We start from the raw sequence: 21182 nt of genomic DNA, 5'->3' as shown, positions 1-21182 counted from the left end.
ATGGCTATTGCTGTGGTCGCTGTTTTAAGGATAGCACTAAAAAAAAAACCTAACAGAGAAAACAGTTTTTCTCTGAGTAACAAAGTTCTCTCGTATTCATCCTCAACCCATTGACGTCAACTCGACAAACACTTACATTTCGGCCATGAAATCAAACTTTTGAGTCGACGCCATTGTTACTTCAAACTGGAAGGAAACAAAGTCGTATTTTATTTGAGCAATTCAAGTAATACGAAGCAGTATTTTCCCAGTCATTTCTTCAAAAGTGTTCACTTCAACGTCGAGCTGAACGATACAAGAAAAAGAATGGATAGGATTGCGGAACGACCTTCACCCGAGGAGTCGTGTTTAAAATCCCCTTTTTGTTCACGATCTCCCGCCAACATTTTCTTCATGAGCCGATGTATTTATGTACTTTCGAAGTTTGGACGGTTCTCTACTTTTGGGCTGTACCACGACTACCGGTTAATTGAAGACGTGTATCAAAAAAAAAAACCCATCCTGTGCCCTCAGCACGTGTGAAACAACCGGCAAAGGTTGACGCATGACGCATGACGCAAGTGAAGAAATTCCACCAATGAAACTTCGCCGTATAACTGCAGTGAAATGACGTCACTGCGTACGCACGATCGGACCAATCAAATGACGAGACACACCCACATGACGTCAGAGACGATATAATTCGCGCTGCCGGCGTTTGCATCCTCATTTCCACGGCGGTTCGATATCGTAACATCAAAGATCAGGAAAATCAGGAACATTTCCTGAAGGTGAAAGGAAGATCGTTTCATTTAACTCCATATTTCTGGGTTTTTTTCCCCTCACAGTGAGCTCGAGAGAGAGAGAGAGAACCATGTCTTCGTTGTCAGATTCATTAGTCAATTTCCTGAAGGACTTCTTGACTGGTGGTGTGGCTGCGGCCATTTCCAAGACGGCCGTAGCGCCCATTGAGCGTGTGAAGCTGCTGCTGCAGGTAACGGCGTCTCTCGTCATGGCGGTGTTTTGGGATTTTTGTTCAGTAGGGGTTGTTTTTTCGTGGTCGTGTGACGAAGTTAAGTGTTGACTAGTCATTCGCCGCGTCCTGAAGGGAATCGCGAGCGGAAGGAGCGCGAAATGGCGGCAGGGTGACCTTCCCTCCGCCGCGCCGAAATCGCACCTGAACGCGCGCTGAGAATTCTTTTAAAACTGCGGATTATTTTATTTATTTTGTTGTTGCCGTTTTCTCCGTAATGTATAATTACATTATTCTCGGACGATTTTTCAGCTTTACATTGTCCGGTTTATTTATTTATATATATATATATATATATATATATATATATATATATATATATATATATATATATATATATATATATATATTTTCTCTCTGACATTCACGTAACCTTTTATTATTTATTTGAAATAAAAAATTTTTATCACCACTCGAACTTTGCAGCGTTCACCAAATGGTCCTTGATGTTTGTTCGCGTATTCATTCGAAAAGTGGAAATTAATTTTTTTTCACAGCGACCCGACGAGCACCGGCGTCGATGACTCTCCCTCGTCCCGGGTTCATTTGAGGTAAAAGCCGAAGGATGACGTCAATAGTGTTCGCCTTCCCGATTGGATGTTTCCTTTTACTTGCGCACGTCGCGCACTTTTATTACAGTACTTGCTTGTTTTTTTTTCACGAAAGCGTGCAGTGGGGTTAACCGCCTGACCTTGAATACCCATCTGAAAGTCTTTTGGATTGTGGTTAATGATTTCTAGGAGCCGACACGTGGTATCCAAATGGTCTTGATGATCTTCTTTTGTTCCAGCGTGGGAGGTATGGGGTTGGAATGGGACTTTTTTCTTTTTTTTTTGTCTTTCCCCTGCAAGAATGATGACGTCACTTCGTCAAAGGCATCCCCATTGAGCCGGCAGCTCCGGTGGACTTTAGCACGGCAAACTGGTTTTTGTTTTTGGGAATGGAATTCGGTGTATTTGTGTATAAATCCTTGTTTGAAGTTGTGTAATTTGTCGAAGTACTGTACTTTGTGTACCTGTCAGGCCGTTTCCAATGCAAGTTTGTAGTTTGATACAGTACTGATGGGTCTTACCCGACAAGGTATGAAGTAAGGGGAAGGTAGCAGTTTTGGGTCTGGAAAAGTGAGTTGATGTATATGGTCACATGGTGTTCCTAGCCATTTATTGTACTGTATTGTATTTCCAAACGTATTTATTTATTTTTTTTGTATGTTGTAATATCCATACTCTAAGACTCTAGAGTCTACACCAGTGTTTCTCAAGGTGGGGCATGATGATTCAGAATGAAAGAATGTGAGGGAACTGACGAGGCAAAGGACGTCATTGTTGACCACTTGAAAATGTTGGTTAATGACTTCAATGACAGATTTCATGACTTGAAAGCAATGGAGTTCCCTTCTTGGTTGACTCGGCCATTTCTGGTGGTACCAGAGCAATACCAAGAGGAGTTATGCAAGTTGCAACAAGATGAGTCTGAAAACTCTTTTCAAGATCAAAGGAACCATGATGTGGCTGTCTGAGGAGAGTGAAAAGAAATACCCAAACTCGACTACTTTGGCAAGGGAAGTATTGATAAATTTTCCATCATCTTACTTAGTCGAATGTGGATTTGGTGTTATTACCGATTTTCTGCAAGCTAAGAGAAATCGACTGGAAATCACGACACGTGGTGATTTAAGGCTGAAACTGACAAAATTGGTTCCTCGAATCATACAAATCTGCAGCCAGCGTCAAGGGCAGGGCTCCCATTGAAGTGAGTAGCAATTGAATAAAATTTGCAATGAATTTTTAATAAAGCCTTTTGAATACATATGTAGTATGTACTGTAGTGTCTCCAATCGTGGTGGGGCGTACTTTAATTTTATTTTTTATTTTTTTATTTTTTTTGAAACAAAGTGGGGCGTGGGACAAAAAAGGTTGAGAAACACTGGTCTCGACTGTACAATAGTCCTTGATTCCTGCAGTCTCATAGTTTTTGCTAAGTGATCTGGAGTGCCAGTATCCCATGTGTTGCCTGAAGGTTAAATGTTGGAGAAAAGGTTTGGGGGTCAAGGTTCTTTGAGGAGCTTAGAGATTTATTACCAGGTGAGGTGTATTTTGTTTCATCAATTTGTGCGCGCGTTATTTGAATCAGACCTTGAACACTTGGCTATGGGAATGCCAAACAGGCCGACTGACAATCCACCACGTAGCCATGTATAATTGTGCACAATTCCCCCCTGGATGAAATACCTCGCCATTTTACCGTTTTCTGATTTCAGAAAATGTAGGTACATGTGTCCAAAATGCCGATGTGATTTAAGATTGTTTTTTTTGGGGGGGGGGGGGTTATTTATTTATTTGCTTGGTTGAGTTATTGTATGGAATGATTGAGGATATCTACTCTCTGGTCAGTTGGCCCAGGAGTTGACTTTGCTGATTGCAAAGCCTTTCAGTTCAAGAGAATCAATCTCTCTTGAACCAGTGGCTAACCAGGAATAGGTCAGTTTGTTGTTTTATTCTTCCAGAGTGATTGTGAAATGGAGTGAAGACCTTCCATTTTTCAGATCTGCAGTTTATCTATTCCAGATCATAGTGATGCAGCTTGCTTGTCCACCTGTCACTGGGATGGGATTGTGTATGAATATGTGGAATGATCTGGACAAGAAACTGTTTTCCAGAGAATCTGTGTTTGTGGAGAGGAATTGAGGCCAAAACAGCTTTTGGACAGTCAAGCCTCTCCTGATGTATGAGGTAAAAGTATTCCATTGGTAGCAAATTGACTGTCAAATGCCAGGTATGAAAACTGCCTGGATGCTGCAGGCAACAAGCTTGGAAAGTTGAGCAGAATGTCTGAGGTGTCCAGGGCGATGCTTCTTGTATCTTTTGAGATTTGGGGCAGCAGAATGACCAGTGGTGATGAGACAATGGCTTAATTTATTTTGGCTGTAGTTTTGTGGATCTGCTGAGGAGAGCTATAGGTTGAAGAGCATCTCGGCAGAAGTAATTGCAGGATTTGAACATTGACATTTGACCCCATTGTGGCCCATCACCAATTCAGGATGATATTGATATTTCTGTTGGACTTGTCCTGGGGGTAATGGGAATAAGATCGACTAGTTATGTCAATAATAAACCTCTGGCACAAGTGTGGTTCTGTAAAAACGATAGACCTGTTGAAGTGTTCAAAAGCTGATTAGTATAACTCCCCTCTGTAATATTGTTGCGGGGCCGGATATCAGCGACTAGCACGACCGCTAGATGGAGCAGTAGAGTCGGCTCCACCGATCTCCCAGAATTTGTCGTCACCCCGGATAACTCCAGAGCCGACGGGTCCCTTGTCGGACCGAAGTTCCCCAATAGGTCGACCACGTGGGATAGGGTCGATTGCCAATTTCAATTTACCTAAATACCCACATAGTCCAAACTACCGGGGAAATTCACCCTCGACGATGCTCGTACGGAACGAGCCGCTAGCGTACTCGAACCGTGTGTGACCTAAGCGGATGGTCACCGAGTTTCCGTCGGTCCAAATGCCCCTTTACAGGGGCAACAGCCTGGCGAATTCTCCAACACTCACCGTGTTAAACCAATAATAGAAATAAATTTAACACATGGGTTTATTTATAATGATGGGGCAGGGGGGCACGTAAGAAGCAGAGTTATCCGAATAAAGAGATGCACGTATGTACAGCAAGGCACTTGTAGAATTACTACTTACTAGACTGGTGCCACAAACACACATGCACACACACCCAAAATAAGCGGTGGCCACAGCCTTTATTGAGGCCTCCAGCTCAGATGGAAAGGCGAGCTGAAGACCAGATTCTGCCTCAGACCTGTCCACCTCGTGTGGTCTTCGCGCTGAGTCGAACCGGGCACCAGCGGGAGGTGAGCTGAATCCAGACACCAGCGAGCCACGAGCGGCCTCCCGAGCTCCGCTCAGCGCTCGTGCCGGCATCATAACCTCTCCTCGGTATCTTCAAAGACGGCACGCACCCCTTCCTGTTCTTGTCGGTGGCAGGATCTCCCAATATCTCCCTTCGTGTTGTCGGCAGGGACGCGGCACGCAACCCTTGCGGCTCTCTTGGGGGATGGTGCCTCTCAAGCTCTCTTGTCCTGAGTCCCAATCGTGCGGCACCCTTATTCATCCTGTCTTGGGGGGGGGTGCCACGCCTCCACCCTGCCCATGCTCCCTTACTGGACAGTTTTGGCACGCAGAACTGCTCGTTGCCCTCTCATTGGCCAAAACATGTGGCAAGTCCGTCGATTGGCCCGGGGACTTGGTGACTTCACGCGGACCCCTTTATCCCTGTCGCGTGATCTGATTGGCTGAGCGGCGGTCACCCCACCTGTAGCACGCTGATTGGTCGACGGCCGCCGCGAGGCTAATCCTTGAACTCTGCCCACCAAACAGGCAGAGGAATTGTATTTTGCGTGGGATCTGCCCACGTACGTGCTGACACGCACGTATGCAATGGCATCGGTCTGAGCGAGGTGAAGGTGATGTTGGCGTTGTCGTCGTTGAGGGGGTATAAACATGAAAAAACCCCTGACTATCAAAGTAACTCACAGCGCAAGTACATTTATTCACCCAATAGACTAGGGAAAGGGAGCTATCTATCCACATTCACTTATCGAAATAACTGAGCTCTAGGACCTGAATATTGTGCTCATGGCTTCCAGATTCGCAACAATATAGCTGAGGCTCTCCCATTATTCCTCCGCCATTAATCATTTAAATCGCTCCTTTTTGTCACCTATCTGTATTGATAATGAATATATCGTTTTACCATTCTGCAAGCTACCTAATGCCCTCCGCTCCTTTGAGGAAGGCAAGAACCACGCTGAGACTGGCTCGAGGAACCTTGGAAGCTGCTTGAAGTGATGAGAAGCTGAGCAATGAGCCATTGGGTGTGCAGAGACACATGGCCAAGGGATGGGGAAACGGACAGATGAGAGAGTATAACAGTGAAGTCAGGAGTGATACCAGGTGGGAGTACAGCCAGAGTTCATAAAGTGTTGTGTAGCTCCAGTCCCATGGAGCAAGCTGGATGGTGAAGAGGTAGAGGTAGAGTTGGAGGTAGCCAGTAACCACAAGCTGGGGTGCAAGTAAACTTGACACACTCGAACACACAAATTATGTGGGTCGGAGAGCGTGGTAGACCAGGTTCCCTCCCCACCCCCCAGTCTCGTGATATCTGTCTTATTATTTGTGGTGTAGGTGGATGAGTATTCCTTTAAGCAGTCAGGCTTGTGGGGGAAAATTGTTTAATTACTGGTCAGTGCCCTTGCTTCTTTTTGATCCCCGCCCATTTTTCTTGCAATATACCGTTTCCCCACCACTGGCATGTCGGCCTGGTGTGCGGTTCTAATTTTGAATATTACCATGGAGTGAGTAAAAACCCGCAGCTGTTCGAAATTGGTGCCAAACCCTCATTGAGGTTTAAAACCACAGCGGTTCCTCCTGGGTCATCGCTCGGCCCCATCCTTTCAGATCCGGGGGGGGGGGTCTCCAACCTTTTGGGCGGAGGGGCGGAGGGCCGCACCCCAAAAAGGATGCTAAATTCCGAAAAATATATATATAATTAATATGCGGAAATTTAAACAAATATTAGTGCTGAATATATTTTTATTGCCAATGAATATGATAAATGAATAATCGTGTTAAAGACACATGTGTCTAATATGAATCAAAATCATAATAATTGCAGAACGCTTTGATCATTGACCCTGACAATTTGGCAGTATTGCGGGCCGCATAAATCCGTCTAAGGGGCCGCATGTGGCCTGCGGGCCGCAGGTTGGAGACCCCTGTTTCAGGTGAACGAACTGGCTGTAGGCGACAGATTGCATTGGAGTTTCGGTACTTCGGAAACCGAAGAAAATGTCTTCGGCTTTCGCGGTGTATGGCCTCAGACTCTATCCTTAAATTGGTGACTTCAGGTGGAAGGCTTCACCATTGCATTGGTCGTCAGGACTGGTCCAAATCAGATGGCCATTAGAATATTATTAACAGTGATAAAGTGTAACTGTTGAATCTCCCATTTAGAATTGATGATTGGGTTCAAAGCCTGAAGTGCTACCACCACTTAAAATCATACTGGTGTGTCTTGGTGGTGTAATCCCTACCAGTACGGATGTCAAAGCTTCTCCCGAAAAGGCCTACAACCGAGGGTCTGAGATTAATGTGTGCGTGGGAAGGGGGGGGCAGTGGCGGAGGAGCACAGCACAAGGGGTTTTTTTTTACTCTGACTCAGTTCAAATATACCATTACAGCTTCCTCAAAGCAACACATTTAATGAAAATGAATATTTACGAAGGACAATAATTCAAAAGGGTAATGATGATATAAATAAACCAATGTCACCCGCAGGGTGACCCGTATCTTGCCAAAAGGTGACCACGTGTGACTTCTTTAAGGTCACACTGAGGTGAACAGAGCTGCTATCCATCAGGAGCGACTCCTTGAGGAATATCTGCCTACGAGAGATTCCGATGAGAATCGTTCTACAGAGTAACCATGAAAAATATGAGTTTGCCTCTAATGTCACCAAATGACGTCATAATGTCTCTAACTTGACATATCTGTAAAGCACTCACCGAGGTGTTCAATTTGAGGTACTACACGATATGGTTCCTAAAACTTGAAAATTTGACCTTGGGGTCAAATATGTTTGACCTGAGGCGCTAACCATGAAGGTCAAGGCCAATCGCCACCAAAAATTAATCAGCTGAGCGCCAGACCATGAACTATATTCCCATGAAGTTTGAAGACTATCCGATCAAAATTGCTCAAAAAAATAGGGGTTTCGTCAACTCCCCTAATTTGCGACAGTGCCGACCTTTGACCTTGACCTTCAAAATGTTATGCGCTGAAAGGGACCTCTATAGGCCTCTGATATGCGAAGTTACAAAAATTTCCAATGATGACTGTGCTCTGCAGAGTGATTTCTACGTGATTACAGACCAAAAAAAAAAAAAAACATATGAAGGTCAAGGCCAATCACCACCAAAAATTAATCAGCTGAGCGCCAGACCATGAACTATATTTCCATGAAGTTTGAAGACTATCCGATCAAAATTACTCAAAAAATAAGGGTTTCGTCGACTCCCCTGATTTGTGCCAAAGTGACCTTGACCTTTGACCTTGACCTTCAAAATTTTGTGCACTGAAAGGGACCTCTATAGGCCTCTGATATGCGAAGTTACAAAAATTTCCGATGATAACTGTGCTCTGCAGAATTTTTTTTATACGTGATTACAGACAAAAAAAACAAAAAACATACAGGCTGACTAACATATCTTGCAAAAACTTCGTTTTGGCAAGATAATGAAGTAATAAATCCTGAGGTCGAGGAACCTCTTCATACAGACAAAGGGAACACAAAATAAAATAAACCTTCCTTTTGAGTAGTCTTGTGCTTTGCTTGGCCCAGCGCTGGTCTTTGTGGAACTTGGAATGGAGGCGCTCAGATTCGCACGTGCAGGCGCGCACAAAATTCCGCTTCTTTCGTAGCGGGACAAATGCACGCCAGGCAATCTGTGTGGCACTCCATACCAAGGCTCAGAGCCCCAGTGTAACAGCTTCGTGTGCCGATCATCCTCACCGACCCAACCAAGAGCCAATGGCCAGCGTTTTGCCTCAACATGAATTCAAGGATCATGCCGTCCTCGTCGCATGCTCTCACCCTCTGCTCTTTCCTCTCCAAACAATGCACCTCGTGCCTGCACTCTGATCTCAGCTCTCCAAAAAATTTGCAAGCCCTCATCTCTCACCTCTGACTTCCAAAATCAACTCTGCCTTGTGTGTTCCTCACTGACCTCGTTTGTGCGCGCTGCCGATCTCTCGCCCAATCCAGTATCGTGCTTTCCCCCATGCCCTCTTCAGGCGTCACGCCAAAAAATCCTCTGCCTCTGTGGCGTGGCCTGCTTGCATGAAACCCAGGCGGGCGGGGCTTCTGCCTGCTCGTCTCGCTTCTGACGTCACGCCCATCAATCTCCCTCGGAGGTGTGACTTCGCCTGTTGTCACCCTTTGAAGGCGGGGTTTTCTGCCCACTTATATTATTTTTCCAGACATGTTGCCCACCTTTCTTGCCGATCTTGAAATATAAAAATGTAGGGAAAAATCAGAGGGGTGATTACATACCGGAGAAGCTTATTCTTAAACCCGAGCTAATTAACATGACACCACCCCCTCGTGTGGTGACCAAAAACACTTAAACTCGCAGGTTCCCTCCTTGGTTACATCGAAATGCCTTGTACACGTCCACGGACCAAGAAACTCTACATTATGCGATATTCCCTATTGGATTCCTCCATCTACCCCCACAATCGTAACAATACTGCATGTACTCGTGGTTTTATAACGTGGTAATTTTGCTTCACAGCAAGTGCATCAACTGCTATACAAGTAACAGCTTTGCATTTCTGCTATACATAATTTTTTTTGTCCAATACTCAGACTGACGTGGTAGTCATGACATTGAAGCACCACCCAACTCCCCCCCTCTTTTCTCCCCAAATCTTCATTCGGTGTAGAGAACCCAGCTTTTTATGTTTGTGTACCCTTGACAGCTAAATGCTAGAGACATTGTTTTTTGGGTTTGTCATGCCTTCCGTTAACAGCATTTTGTTTCCATGATAATGTGATCCATTTAATGGATTTCAACCAAACTTAGCAAGAGTGTGAACTGATTAAAGTTCGGGTTAAACACCATCAAATGCCCTTTGAAAATTGCTTTGCAGACCATTTGAGTTTGAATCATGTGTCATTTACCTTTCTCTCACATGACCTTTAATTTTTCATGTGATCTTTAATTGAAATAAAATGTATCAGTGGGTTGATATTGTTGCGATTTGGAAACCATTATCGCACTCATCATTCAGGTTCCTTTAGCTCAGTTATCTCGGTAAGTACATGTTCTATAGATTGCTCGCCTTCCATTGTTTAATGGGTAAATCTATATAAATGCGCTGTGATTTATTTTAATAGTTAGGTCAGAATGACAAAGAAGAACCCTCCCGTCCCGTGATTCAACATTCAACGGGTCGTCACGAGATTCAGCAAGGTAAACGGACCCCATCCACGGTTGTGGCGGGGGGGGGGGCATTAGTCACTCCGAAGCGAGGCAGGGCGAAGAGGAATAAGAAAGGGACCCTTTGCTTGGCTCGAGTTGGTTCTTGTCGGGGGGGGGGTTGTTCTTCGGGTGGCTGTTACTCTGCTTCGTGGTCTGGTTCTTCTTGGTTCGTGGAGCTCTTCGTGGTCTGCTGGGTTCCTGGCTTGGTGCGACTCCTTGTCCTCATCTTGGTGGTTCTTTGGGGAAGTGACCCATCGGGTCGGGAAGGATCCGGTGCCTCGTCTCACCAGCACGTGGTCCGGAGCACGAGGGGATCCGCCGGAACTCAGAAAAGATAGCGGCTCACGTTGATTGGATCCAACTCGCCCACGCTGGTGCCCAGTTCGAACAGCTTGAAGACCACACGAGGTGAAAAGGTCTGAGGCAGACCCTGGGCTTCAGCTCATCTGTCCCTCCGAGCTGAAGTCCGCATTAAAGGCATCAGCCCCCATTTCGGGTGCGTATGTGTCCGTGGGCCCGTCTAACAAGTAGAGAACTGTTAAGTGTTTTGTGTGCTGTCAATGATTGCATTGCATTTTGTATCGTCCGTTTAAATCTGCTCTTGCATGTTCCTGAGTTCCCCATTATTATTAATAAATACCCCCTTGTTGAATGTAACAGTTCGTTCTGTGTTTCTTTCATTGGCTCGACATGACGCGTGTTTGAGGATTAGTGTTCGTAACTTGTTCATTTGGTCCGGCCCGACTTTAATTCCGCTCGGTTACGCCGGATCCTAGTCGGCGATAGCGATTCGATTCGGACAGTCGGCCGAGGGTGAACTTCCCCGATACCATGTGGGTACTTAGGTAAATTGAAGTTGGCAATCGACCCTACCCCACGTGGCCTATCCATTGGCGAAGATCGTTCCGATAGGGGACCCGTCAGTTCTGGAGTTATCCGGGGCGACGACCTTCACATTCCGGGTGATCGGTCGAGCCGGCTGGCGGCTCCATTTTGCGGTCGTGCTCACGGCAGACCCCCCCGGCCCTGTAACAATATTTTAGACTGGCAGCGGCATATCCATCAGCGTGTTTGCGTCAAATTATATTTTCTAGTTTATGTACCTATATGTCCTTTACAGCTTCTCTAAGACTTGTATAAATGCAGTTTGTTACTTGTGCTTTCCTTCTGTTACTATTCTTGGCTTGACAACAAAAAGCAAACTCTGTTGCATTCCCTTCTCAGGTACAACATGCAAGCAAACAGATCACTGTTGAGAAGCAGTACAAGGGTATCATCGACTGCGTTATCCGCATTCCAAAGGAGCAAGGCTTCCTCAGCTTCTGGCGTGGAAATCTTGTGAATGTCATCCGTTACTTTCCAACACAGGCTCTCAACTTCGCTTTCAAAGACAAGTACAAGCAGATATTCTTGGGTGGTGTTGACAAGCACAAGCAGTTTTGGCGCTACTTTGGTGGGAACCTTGCATCAGGTGGTGCTGCAGGTGCTACGTCATTGTGCGTTGTCTATCCCTTGGACTTTGCCCGGACGCGGCTTGCTGCCGATGTGGGCAAAAATTTGGCTGAGCGAGAGTTCAAGGGCCTTGGCCACTGCATTGCAAAGATCTTTCAGGCTGATGGATTTCGTGGCCTCTACCAGGGTTTCAGTGTTTCTGTGCAGGGCATCATCATTTATCGTGCTGCCTACTTTGGCATCTATGACACTGCCAAAGGTATGTTTTGATTTTTTTTTTTCTGTTATTCGTTCATTATCTTCTTTCTATGTAAGGATATTATTGAAATTTCTTTTTTTTAATTTGTTTGTTTACTTTTGATGCAACTCTGCTCGATTTGAGGGAGTCGTCATGGGATATTGGGTTTATTTATTTCTTTATTTTTTTCAGCTTATCTGGCATTTAAATTCCAGATATAGTATTGTCATTGTGCTGTGTCCGTCTATCTCATTTCAAATTCTCCGGCCAAACTGCTGGGTAAATCTGGCTGAAATTTGGTAACAGCAATTGCAAAGCTCGTTCTGGTCACGTGAACAAGTTGGTTAAAATGGCCAACTTAGTAAATTTCTTCAAAAAAAATATTCTTCTCCAGACCCACCAGTCAGAATGTTACCAAATTTGGGATACACCGTTGGTATACACACCTTTTAGGTTTTCCTTCCCTTTAGTGTACGAACCCAGCTCGTTCTCTAACGACTGCAATCCAAGGTTTGTGCTTCATGAGTGAACGATCGTAATGGTTGGCTATCAAATGGATCTTTGTCAGTTAGGGTATGTGATGTTGGTTACCACATCAACAGCATAACGTTTTTGAAACTTGTATTTCAAAGAAACATACAAAGTCAAATGAGGAAGTTCACCATTACACACAATGTCCAGCTTTGATTCTCGCATTGTTTCCACCCAATGTCCCTGTCCTGCCGGCTCGACATCAAATTCATTATAATTGGCTCCACTCGTTAACAACCACTCTGGACATTAACACCTCATTCACTCATCAGAGTTAAATCGAGCACAGGGATGATCAAAACTCATGTCTCGTCACATGTCACCCGTCTCTCCATCTCCCTCTCATGGGTTTATAAAGTAACAGAACAATCCCGTGCCTTCCAGCAAATGCGATTCTCGTCTCATTCCAGCACCTTTACAAAACTCACCAGGTAGTTTACAGTACAATACCGCCATCCAGTCAAAATTCTCATTGTATCGAGCAGTTTATTACTCCGACGTTTGACTGTCAAAAGGAGGGGTTTTCAAAAAAAAATTGAAGTTAAATTTAAATTCTGTTTTCACCTTTCGCAGGCGCAAAGGTTGATTCACACTCGGTTGCATCAAGATTTGTTAAATTTGAATGTTTTGTATCCTCGGTCTGTGTGGAATGCATTGCACTAAGGGGAGGCTTCCATTGGCTTCCATGCTGCCTCACGAGGCTATCTTAAGTTCTATTCGATTTGTTTTCACTTTTGGGACCTTGTGGTGTAGCTACAGTCTTAACGTAGATAATTTTCGTAAAATCTGAGCAGAAACACACTTCATGAGGAAAGTGTATTAAAGTCAGGGTCATTCATAGTATTCAGCTTGTATTAAAATCCTTACTACACAAAACTTTTAATGTATAACTGTCAATTTTAATCCTTCAAGTATAAGCATTTTTATTAATGCTTATCCTTCAATATAGACATAGAAACATTTTGAAAGACATTACCATAAAACAGACGAAAAAGAAAACCACAAAGCTTTTCATTGTGCTAATAAGGTGAAATTTGCACAAAGTGAATGGGGTAAGGAAGAAGAACAGTCTAATAGACAGACGCCTATCAACAAAGTAAATTCTGATTGGATGTTCTCCACTGATGCGTTGTCACCTCCCAGTGGTCTTGGTGGGAGGAGCCCATTCAGTGTTTAGCTCTCCTATTGGAGGTTGCAGTCTGAAGTGGAGCACCTAAGGTTGCTGCAGAATCCTATTCGTTATCTGTGATTGTGAAACGAGTTTGTCTTCTTTGCACAAATGAGCACAGATTCCAATACAGATGGACAAATGAGGGAGGGAAAATAGAGGAGCAAGCCCTTGGAAAAGCTTGTGGTCTGAAATGGTGATTGACAGCTGGCTTGAAGATCTGGAGGGGAGAATGGGATTGAAGAGAATGTGGAGGTTTGTTCCACAGGTGGGAATGAAGAGGATTGAATGGAGGTGAGTAGTGATTCTGGATTTTGTGAGTTTCACCGGAAGGCAGTTGCTGCGGGCTGTGTGCGCCCTGCAGATACCAAACCCGAAGGAGAGAGGGGAGAGCACGGAAAGATCAGATGGTAGAAGATAGACTGCCGACCCACCTGCGGTGGCAAAGTGGCCCATAGACTACTTCATCGTGGGAGATTTCAATGATTTTGAAAGTCTTGGATTCCACAGCATCAAGCTGAGCAAGATATGAGGCAGGGTAGGAGCCAGCCAGAGGGGAGAGCAGTATTCCATCAAGCTGTGGATGAAAGCTTTGGAGGTGGATGAGTTCAGGTGTGCTAAGGAAGGACCTTGCTTGATGGTGCACAGACAAGATTTGAAAGTCAACTTTGGGATGTAGTTTGCCCAAGAAAGATGAAGGATGATGGTAATACCCAAGAGTGAGTGCTGAAGTTTTTATTTTTATAATTGGGGTACCAGGCCGACAAGGCTGGGTAACCTATTGGTTTTCTTCTGTTTATTTTTATTCCACCAGCGTTTTTTTTATTTTTTATTTATTTTTTTTTTTTTTCCCCACCTTCACTTCATTTTCTTGAACCATAAGTCAGATCGACACAATTTTCACCATAGTATGTATCTTTTTTTTTTGATGTCATCAATTAAGTATGCTGTCATAGTTCACGTGGTACCGGCGCCATCTTTGAAAAACCGAAAAACTCTGGACTTCTATCTTCGAAACCGTGCAATGGAAAAAAAAATTGAAACTTGGCACATGGCAAGAACTCCACATGGGAACACATGTGATTTTTCATGACGTAATCTGTGAAGTGGTATCCTGGTGGAAATTCGACAACGCTGCATCCGAAAAATTTGAAATTTCCTGAGCGTCATCTCCGCAACAACTTGCCGTAGAAAAAAAATTATGACATCATAGGTCACTTGGTTCGGCAACCATATTCTTTTGAATTTTTTTATTTTTTTTAATCTTCCCCAGAACGAACAGATAGATTGAGGTTAAACTTTACTCACACATTCCCTATGTCATCCTTTTATAAGTTTATTAATTTCTCATTGATCAGTCACATGGTTTGGTGGCCAATATTGAATTTACCCAAAAACCTTCAAACATCTCCAGAACGGCTGGTCAGATGAAGCGAACTTCACAAACATATTCTCCATGGGGAGGGCATACAAGTTTGTTAATGAATAATAGGTCACATGGTTTGGCAGCCATATTGGATTGAAGAAAAATATTAAATGTTTTTCTCTGGAACCACTTCACCTATCAAAGTGAAACTTTGCAACTGTCATCTCACCCCATGGCTGCATATATGGTAAAAATTGTCACGTCACGTGGTTTGGTGGCCATCTTGGATAGAAAAATGCACCTTGTCCGAACAACGCGAAACTTGACAAGCATGATCCCCTTCCCCATTTGAGGGAGAATGTAAATTTATGATGCAATAGGTCACGTGGTACAGCAGCCATGTTGGATTGAAAAAATAAAAAGTCTTCTCTGAAACGGCTGAACAGATCGAGGTGAATCTTTCAGGTATGACAGCCAGCCGATCCATGGCGAACCAAAAGTTCCAACCTCCTTTTGATGTAGGTCACATGGTTTGGCAGCCATATTGGATTGAAGGACAAAATATTAAATGATGTTTACTCTGGAGCCGCTGCATTAATCAATGTGAATTTTCACAATTGTAACGTAGCCGACATGGGAACGTGTGTTTTAAATTTCAACCCGATAGGCCACAAGGCCTGATAGCCAGAATTATTTGAATCTGAACTTTTAGAAAAAAAGGCTCACTTGTCTGTACCTGCATGTGTTTAAGGGTACAGGAGTAGCAGCTCAATTGATACCGATAATGGCCCCAGGAAAAAATGGTCAACTGTGCACATAATAAGTGGATAGAACATGACCTGTTTCTCAGTGCATAACTTGTGAATCCCGTGTCGTAGAGAAATGTGTGGAGCCTCATTAGACTCTGAGGAATCTCGCTGATGGTGTCCACATTTATTATTGTGTTTAACTTATTTAAACATTAATTCAATTGCTTCCGACTATGTATTCAGGAAAAAGGGCTTACTGCTTGCGAAATAAATAGATTGATTTGTGGCGTTTTACTGCATCTATGACTCATCAATCCTGCGTAGTTGGGGGGTTGGGGGGGACTCCATGTTACTCGGCGGAATTCCGATTTACCCTGTGGTGACATTTCCTCCACATTCATTACTTCGTGTTCAGGTAATTTAAACACCAATTCAATTGATACCAGCAATGCCCCCAGGAAAGAGGGCTAACTGCATTCGTAATAAATAGATTGAACACTTCATGTTACTCGGTCCGTAATTAGTCAGTCCCGTGTTGTATCAAAGCAAGGTTGTGTCAAAGCCAGACGTCTTGATATCTGATCACTGCCAGCAGTTATCAAGTGGCAGTTCTAGTTATTATTATTATTATTATAATACTCGGCGGAACTCGGCGGAATTCAACATGTTATTGAAATATCACAGATAACTTATTTTTAAAAGAATATCAAGACCTTAAGCTGGAAAGACTTCAAGGAGGAGTTTCTACTTTGACCATGTAATGTTGGTTTTGTCTGTTACTGAAGGGACGGGAGGAGATATTGTGTGCAACGATACTGTTATCTACCGGTGAGGCTTTGCATTGTTTAATGCTCCGTTCTTTTAGGTTTTGCTCTATTCCGACCATCTTCCATGAGCTTCAATCTTGTGTAGAAATAAAAATGATTGAACAGTTCACATTTAGTTATTGTATTCAATTGGACTGACATTCGTGTGGGATACATTCCAGGAAAACCGTGTGAATGTGGGGGAAGTTTCAATGAGATAGGTTCTGGGGATTTCCCGACCCACAAAAAATTTGTGAACGTCGGAGAAAATCTCTCAAAAATGCTGTGGAAATAGACAAAAATGCGTGAGTTTTGTCATTGCAATGGAGCCAAGGGGATAACATTGTTGGTTCCTGCTTCATGAAAAAGGCTGCAAATGGTAACACCAAAGTTTGGGAATTGGTACAAGGGGATAACGTTATCGGTTCCTGGTTGAAAGGGGAATTTTTATTATTTTTGTTTATTTATAAATGTTTTTGACCGCAGTTAGTTTCATTGAAGATGCTTGCAAATAAAATAAAATGACAACACCAGGTACAGATTTCATTTTATTAAAGAATGCATTTTAAAGTCGATTAACCATTCCATACCATGAAACGAAAAAACATCATGTACCATTTCAATTTTTTAGCTGCGTTTCGCGTAGCGGGACGTGGCTCGAAGACAGCGCCGCGCTGTTCTTCTTGTTCTTCTGATGAAGACAAAACCTTTACAACTGCTTTTTTATATACAGGATCCGGATCTCCTTAAATACTAAACACCTGTACACATCCTCGCATTGAGGGTGACTTTTGAGAGCGTCTATCATGAACTTTTACATATATTCGGACATTTGCCTTAGTTTCGAAAAGTTCGCGTTACTATTTAAAGATTATTCCATTTAATGTATTGTAATTTCGTAAATACACTATTTTCTCGTCATGAACGACGATCGCCTATGACAGGTCTCGCTGTTGGCTCCGTCAAGGCACGTGACAAAATATCGGGGGGGTTCTTCTTCTGGTGAAGACAAAACCGCTAGGACACGGCTCTTGGACACATTTGTCCTTGTTATTAAACACACAGCACATGTAACTACAAAAAGATGAGGATGAAAATTAAAAACCATGGGTCATCTCAAGATGAGCCATTCTAAGTGAAAGTGCTGAGGTAGATTATGCTGAGCGTCTTTAAAATGTAACAGCTCAGATGTTGCTGTTTGTCGCAAGATGGTTATTCACACAAAGATGTGCTGAATGGTTCCATTGTGTAATGTCTGTTTGCGACGATCTGGTAATTGGATGCATCAATATATACTTGTTCGTGTTTTCATTCTGTAAGTAACTCATGGGGAATGACGTGTTACACTGGTGGACACCCTGCGAAGCTCCAATCCATGTACTGGAAGCAGGTCGGCTTGTGGCTGAATGGAAGTTGTGTTTTCGAACTGTTATGCTAGTGAAAAAATAAAAATAAAAACCAAGATCTTGCCAAAAGGTGACCACGTGTGACTTCTTTAAGGTCACACTGAGGTGAACAGAGCTGCTATCCACCAGGAGCGACTCCTTGAGGAATATCTGCCTACGAGAGATTCCGATGAGAATCGTTCTACAGAGTAACCATGAAAAATATGAGTTTGCCTCATAACGTCACCAAATGACGTCATAATGTCTCAAGCTTGACATATCTAGAAAGCAGTCATCGAGGTGTTCAATTTGAGGTATTGCACGATATGGAACCTAAGATTTCAAAATTTGACCTTGGGGTCAAAAACTTTCGACCTCCAGCGCTAACCATGAAGGTCAAGGCCGATCGCCACCAAAAATTAATCAGCTGAGCACCAGTCCATGAACTATATTCCCATGAAGTTTGAAGACGATCCGATCAAAATTGCTCAAAAATAAGGATTTCGTCGACTCCCCTGATTTGCGACAGTGACCTTGACCTTTGACCTTAAATTTTATGTGCTGAAAGGGACCTCTATAGGACTCTGATATGCCAAGTTACAAAAATTTCCAATGATAACTGCTCTGCAGAGTGATCGATACGTGATTACAGACAAACAAACAAAAAATAAAATAGCATACAAGCTGACGAACATATCTTGCAAAAACTTCGTTTTGGCAAGATAAAAATCTCCACGGAAACCGTACACGCGGGGCAATTTCTCGCGAATACATGGAACTTCGATTGTCAGGGTCCGGGTGTATTTTGTCATATTAGTTCATTTGTATGATTGGCTATCGTTGCAGTGATTTTTCTGAATGTTGTCTGTTGTAGTTTTTTTTTTTTTTTTTTTTTTTTTTTTTTTTTTTTCTTTTTTGGCTTTTACAGGGTGGAAGGCTGAGGAGCTGCATACACAAATCATACATAAGACAACACCAGATTTTACTTCGGACAAACAGAGCCACTGAGCTTGCACAGTGACCTCACTTGCGAGAGCACTCTGGGTACCAGTGATGCCATCTTTATGATGTCTCTATAATTCTTCCAGACAGCATGGCAATTAAGGAGGAATTTCCTCTTCAGCATTTGGATGCCAATCTTTCGGGATTATTCATGCTCTATCGTCCTTAAATTTGAGCATCACGCAAGGAAGCAGCACTTACCATTTGTCTTTGTACGCCTGTCAACTCATTTTATGTCTCCCTTATTCAAGAGCTCTCACAGATTGACTCGGTTGCCAGTGATTGTTATAATACTAAAATTGAATTTAAATTTTTTTTAAAACACCATTAAACAAAAATGCACTTAGTATCAAGTAATATTGTTGTGCCAGGTTCAGTGGCGAGGACGACCCCCAGATGGAGCAGTTGGGCTGTCTCTCACCGAAATGGAAAGGTCGTAACCTTCGGATACGGGTCCCTTGGTGGACCGTGGACGCCAATATTTCGACGGCGTGGGGTAGGGTTAATTGTCTAATTTAAATTTACTTAAGTACCCACGGCGTCTAACTACCGGGGAAGCCTCACCCTCGGCCAACTTTATCCGAACTGAATCGCTGTTACCGACTCTGATCCGGCGTAACCGAGCGGGGATTACCAAAGCCTGCTGGACCAAATGAACAATTTACGGCACAAACGGCCTCAATTCTCAAGCCTGAACCATGCTCGGCCAATGAAAGAAAACGCGGACAACGAACGAACATTTAACAGGTTTATTTACAATAATCGGGAAGGGAGACACAGAGCAGACTTGACCACAAATATGCAGGAAAATGTACAATGAAATCATTTTTTTCATTTTTTTTTGTATCATTCATGCATGGGCTACTTTTACCAAGTTTGGCCAAAATTCCTTCAGCACTTCACAAGTTCTTGTGGTAACAAATCTTAAGGATGCAGACAGACAACCCAAAAACTTAATGACTGGCTGTGGAGGCATTAAAAAAAAAACATTCAATCTGTTTGTGCTGTTGCAATGAAGATGTGGTTATTCTCATTTGGGTAGTCTGGTTTCATTTCATTGATGATAGGGTGGTAATTTTCAATGGGCATTTTTCAGAATGCAGATCTTCACTCCAGGTCAGATGTGCAGTAAGATTTGAACCAATGTCAAAGTTCATCCCTGACAGCCATATTGACACAAATGAACCACTTTTGACATCATTATTATTTTATTTTTTTGCAGGTATGCTGCCTGATCCGAAAAACACCCACATCATTATCAGTTGGTTAATTGCTCAGTCAGTCACAGCAGTCTCCGGTTTTGTCTCTTACCCATTTGACACTGTCCGACGTCGCATGATGATGCAGTCTGGTCGTAAAGGAGGTGAGCATGAAACCTGTTTTTATGAATGATATTCATGTGTTCCCTCTCCCTCCCCCCCCCACGCCCTTTTGTCAACATTTTTAATGCCTCCACTCAATCACTCAATCCCCACAAATGTTTGGCAGCTGACATCATGTACTCGGGGACCATGGACTGTTGGCGCAAGATCATGAGACAAGAGGGAGGTGGTGCTTTCTTCAAGGGTGCCTGGTCTAATGTTCTACGTGGAATGGGTGGTGCTTTTGTGCTCGTCCTCTACGACGAAATCAAGAAATACACATGAGGCCCAGTAGGGTTGGCAGTGAGGATCGGGAGCTCTTTCAGAATAGCCACTGAGGGAGAGGAGGGCAGGGGACCACAGCAGACAGAATAAAGTGTAAATTGTTTGGAGAAATGTGCTGGCAATGTTGATTACTCTTGGCTGGTGAGTTAACATCACATCCAGCTTTGCTTGTGTTAGATATATCTTACCATTCCACATTTTTGAAAAAAAAAATTCTGTTAAATGGTGGAGGTAAGATTTCCTCACCATGTCCTGAATCCCCCTTTCAATTCTGAAGATTTTGGAGGCCAAGAGGTTTTAGACCAATTTCAATTGGTACACATTCCCTAAACATGGTGGTTAAAATGCGTGGGTATTTTTTTGTTTAAAGTTGAACATAGAAATTGTCAGTACTGTAATGGAAAATGTTTGCTGTTGGTTTGGTATTTTGGGGAGGGAATAAGAAATTTAAAGTTTGGGGTGTACATCTCAAATCCCTCTGGATTACTGTAATTTTGTCCACTTTACTTTATTTATCAATGTCACTGTTTTGTTTTGACTCCATTTCCAACTCCATGGTCCAATAAAACCCTTCCCGACATTATTTTCCTGTTTGCATTGCATTATACAAATTTTAAATGTGGATCGCCGAATGTAACTTTAGTTTTAAATGTAAAGTCTTATTTGTTTTTAGCTCACCTGGAACGTAGTTCAGGGGAGCTTTATGGGATGGCACGTCATCTGTCTACAAACATTTTCACCTTTAACTACACCCACTTTCGATGAAAT

At 43.3% G+C, this 21182-nt stretch overlaps 1 protein-coding gene across 1 annotated transcript; it reads left to right on the top strand.

Moving 5' to 3' along the window:
• The first annotated feature begins 671 nt into the window (after positions 1-671).
• On the top strand, positions 672-20997 carry LOC147018651 (ADP/ATP translocase 1). The gene is made up of 4 exons (XM_085898534.1): positions 672-973; positions 11296-11782; positions 19991-20131; positions 20257-20997. The coding sequence occupies exons 1-4, from the start codon at positions 854-856 to the stop codon at positions 20412-20414; spliced, it is 906 nt and encodes a 301-aa protein (XP_085754660.1). The 5' UTR covers positions 672-853; the 3' UTR covers positions 20415-20997.
• Positions 20998-21182: the final 185 nt, after the last annotated feature.

This window comes from Eptatretus burgeri, chromosome 10 (genome assembly GCF_056783735.1).
Source record: "Eptatretus burgeri isolate ZD-2024b chromosome 10, Ebu_testis_v1, whole genome shotgun sequence".
NCBI lineage: Eukaryota > Metazoa > Chordata > Myxini > Myxiniformes > Myxinidae > Eptatretus > Eptatretus burgeri.
The sequence above is the reverse complement of the archived record's forward strand: the minus strand, read 5'-3'. Positions and strand labels throughout refer to the sequence as shown.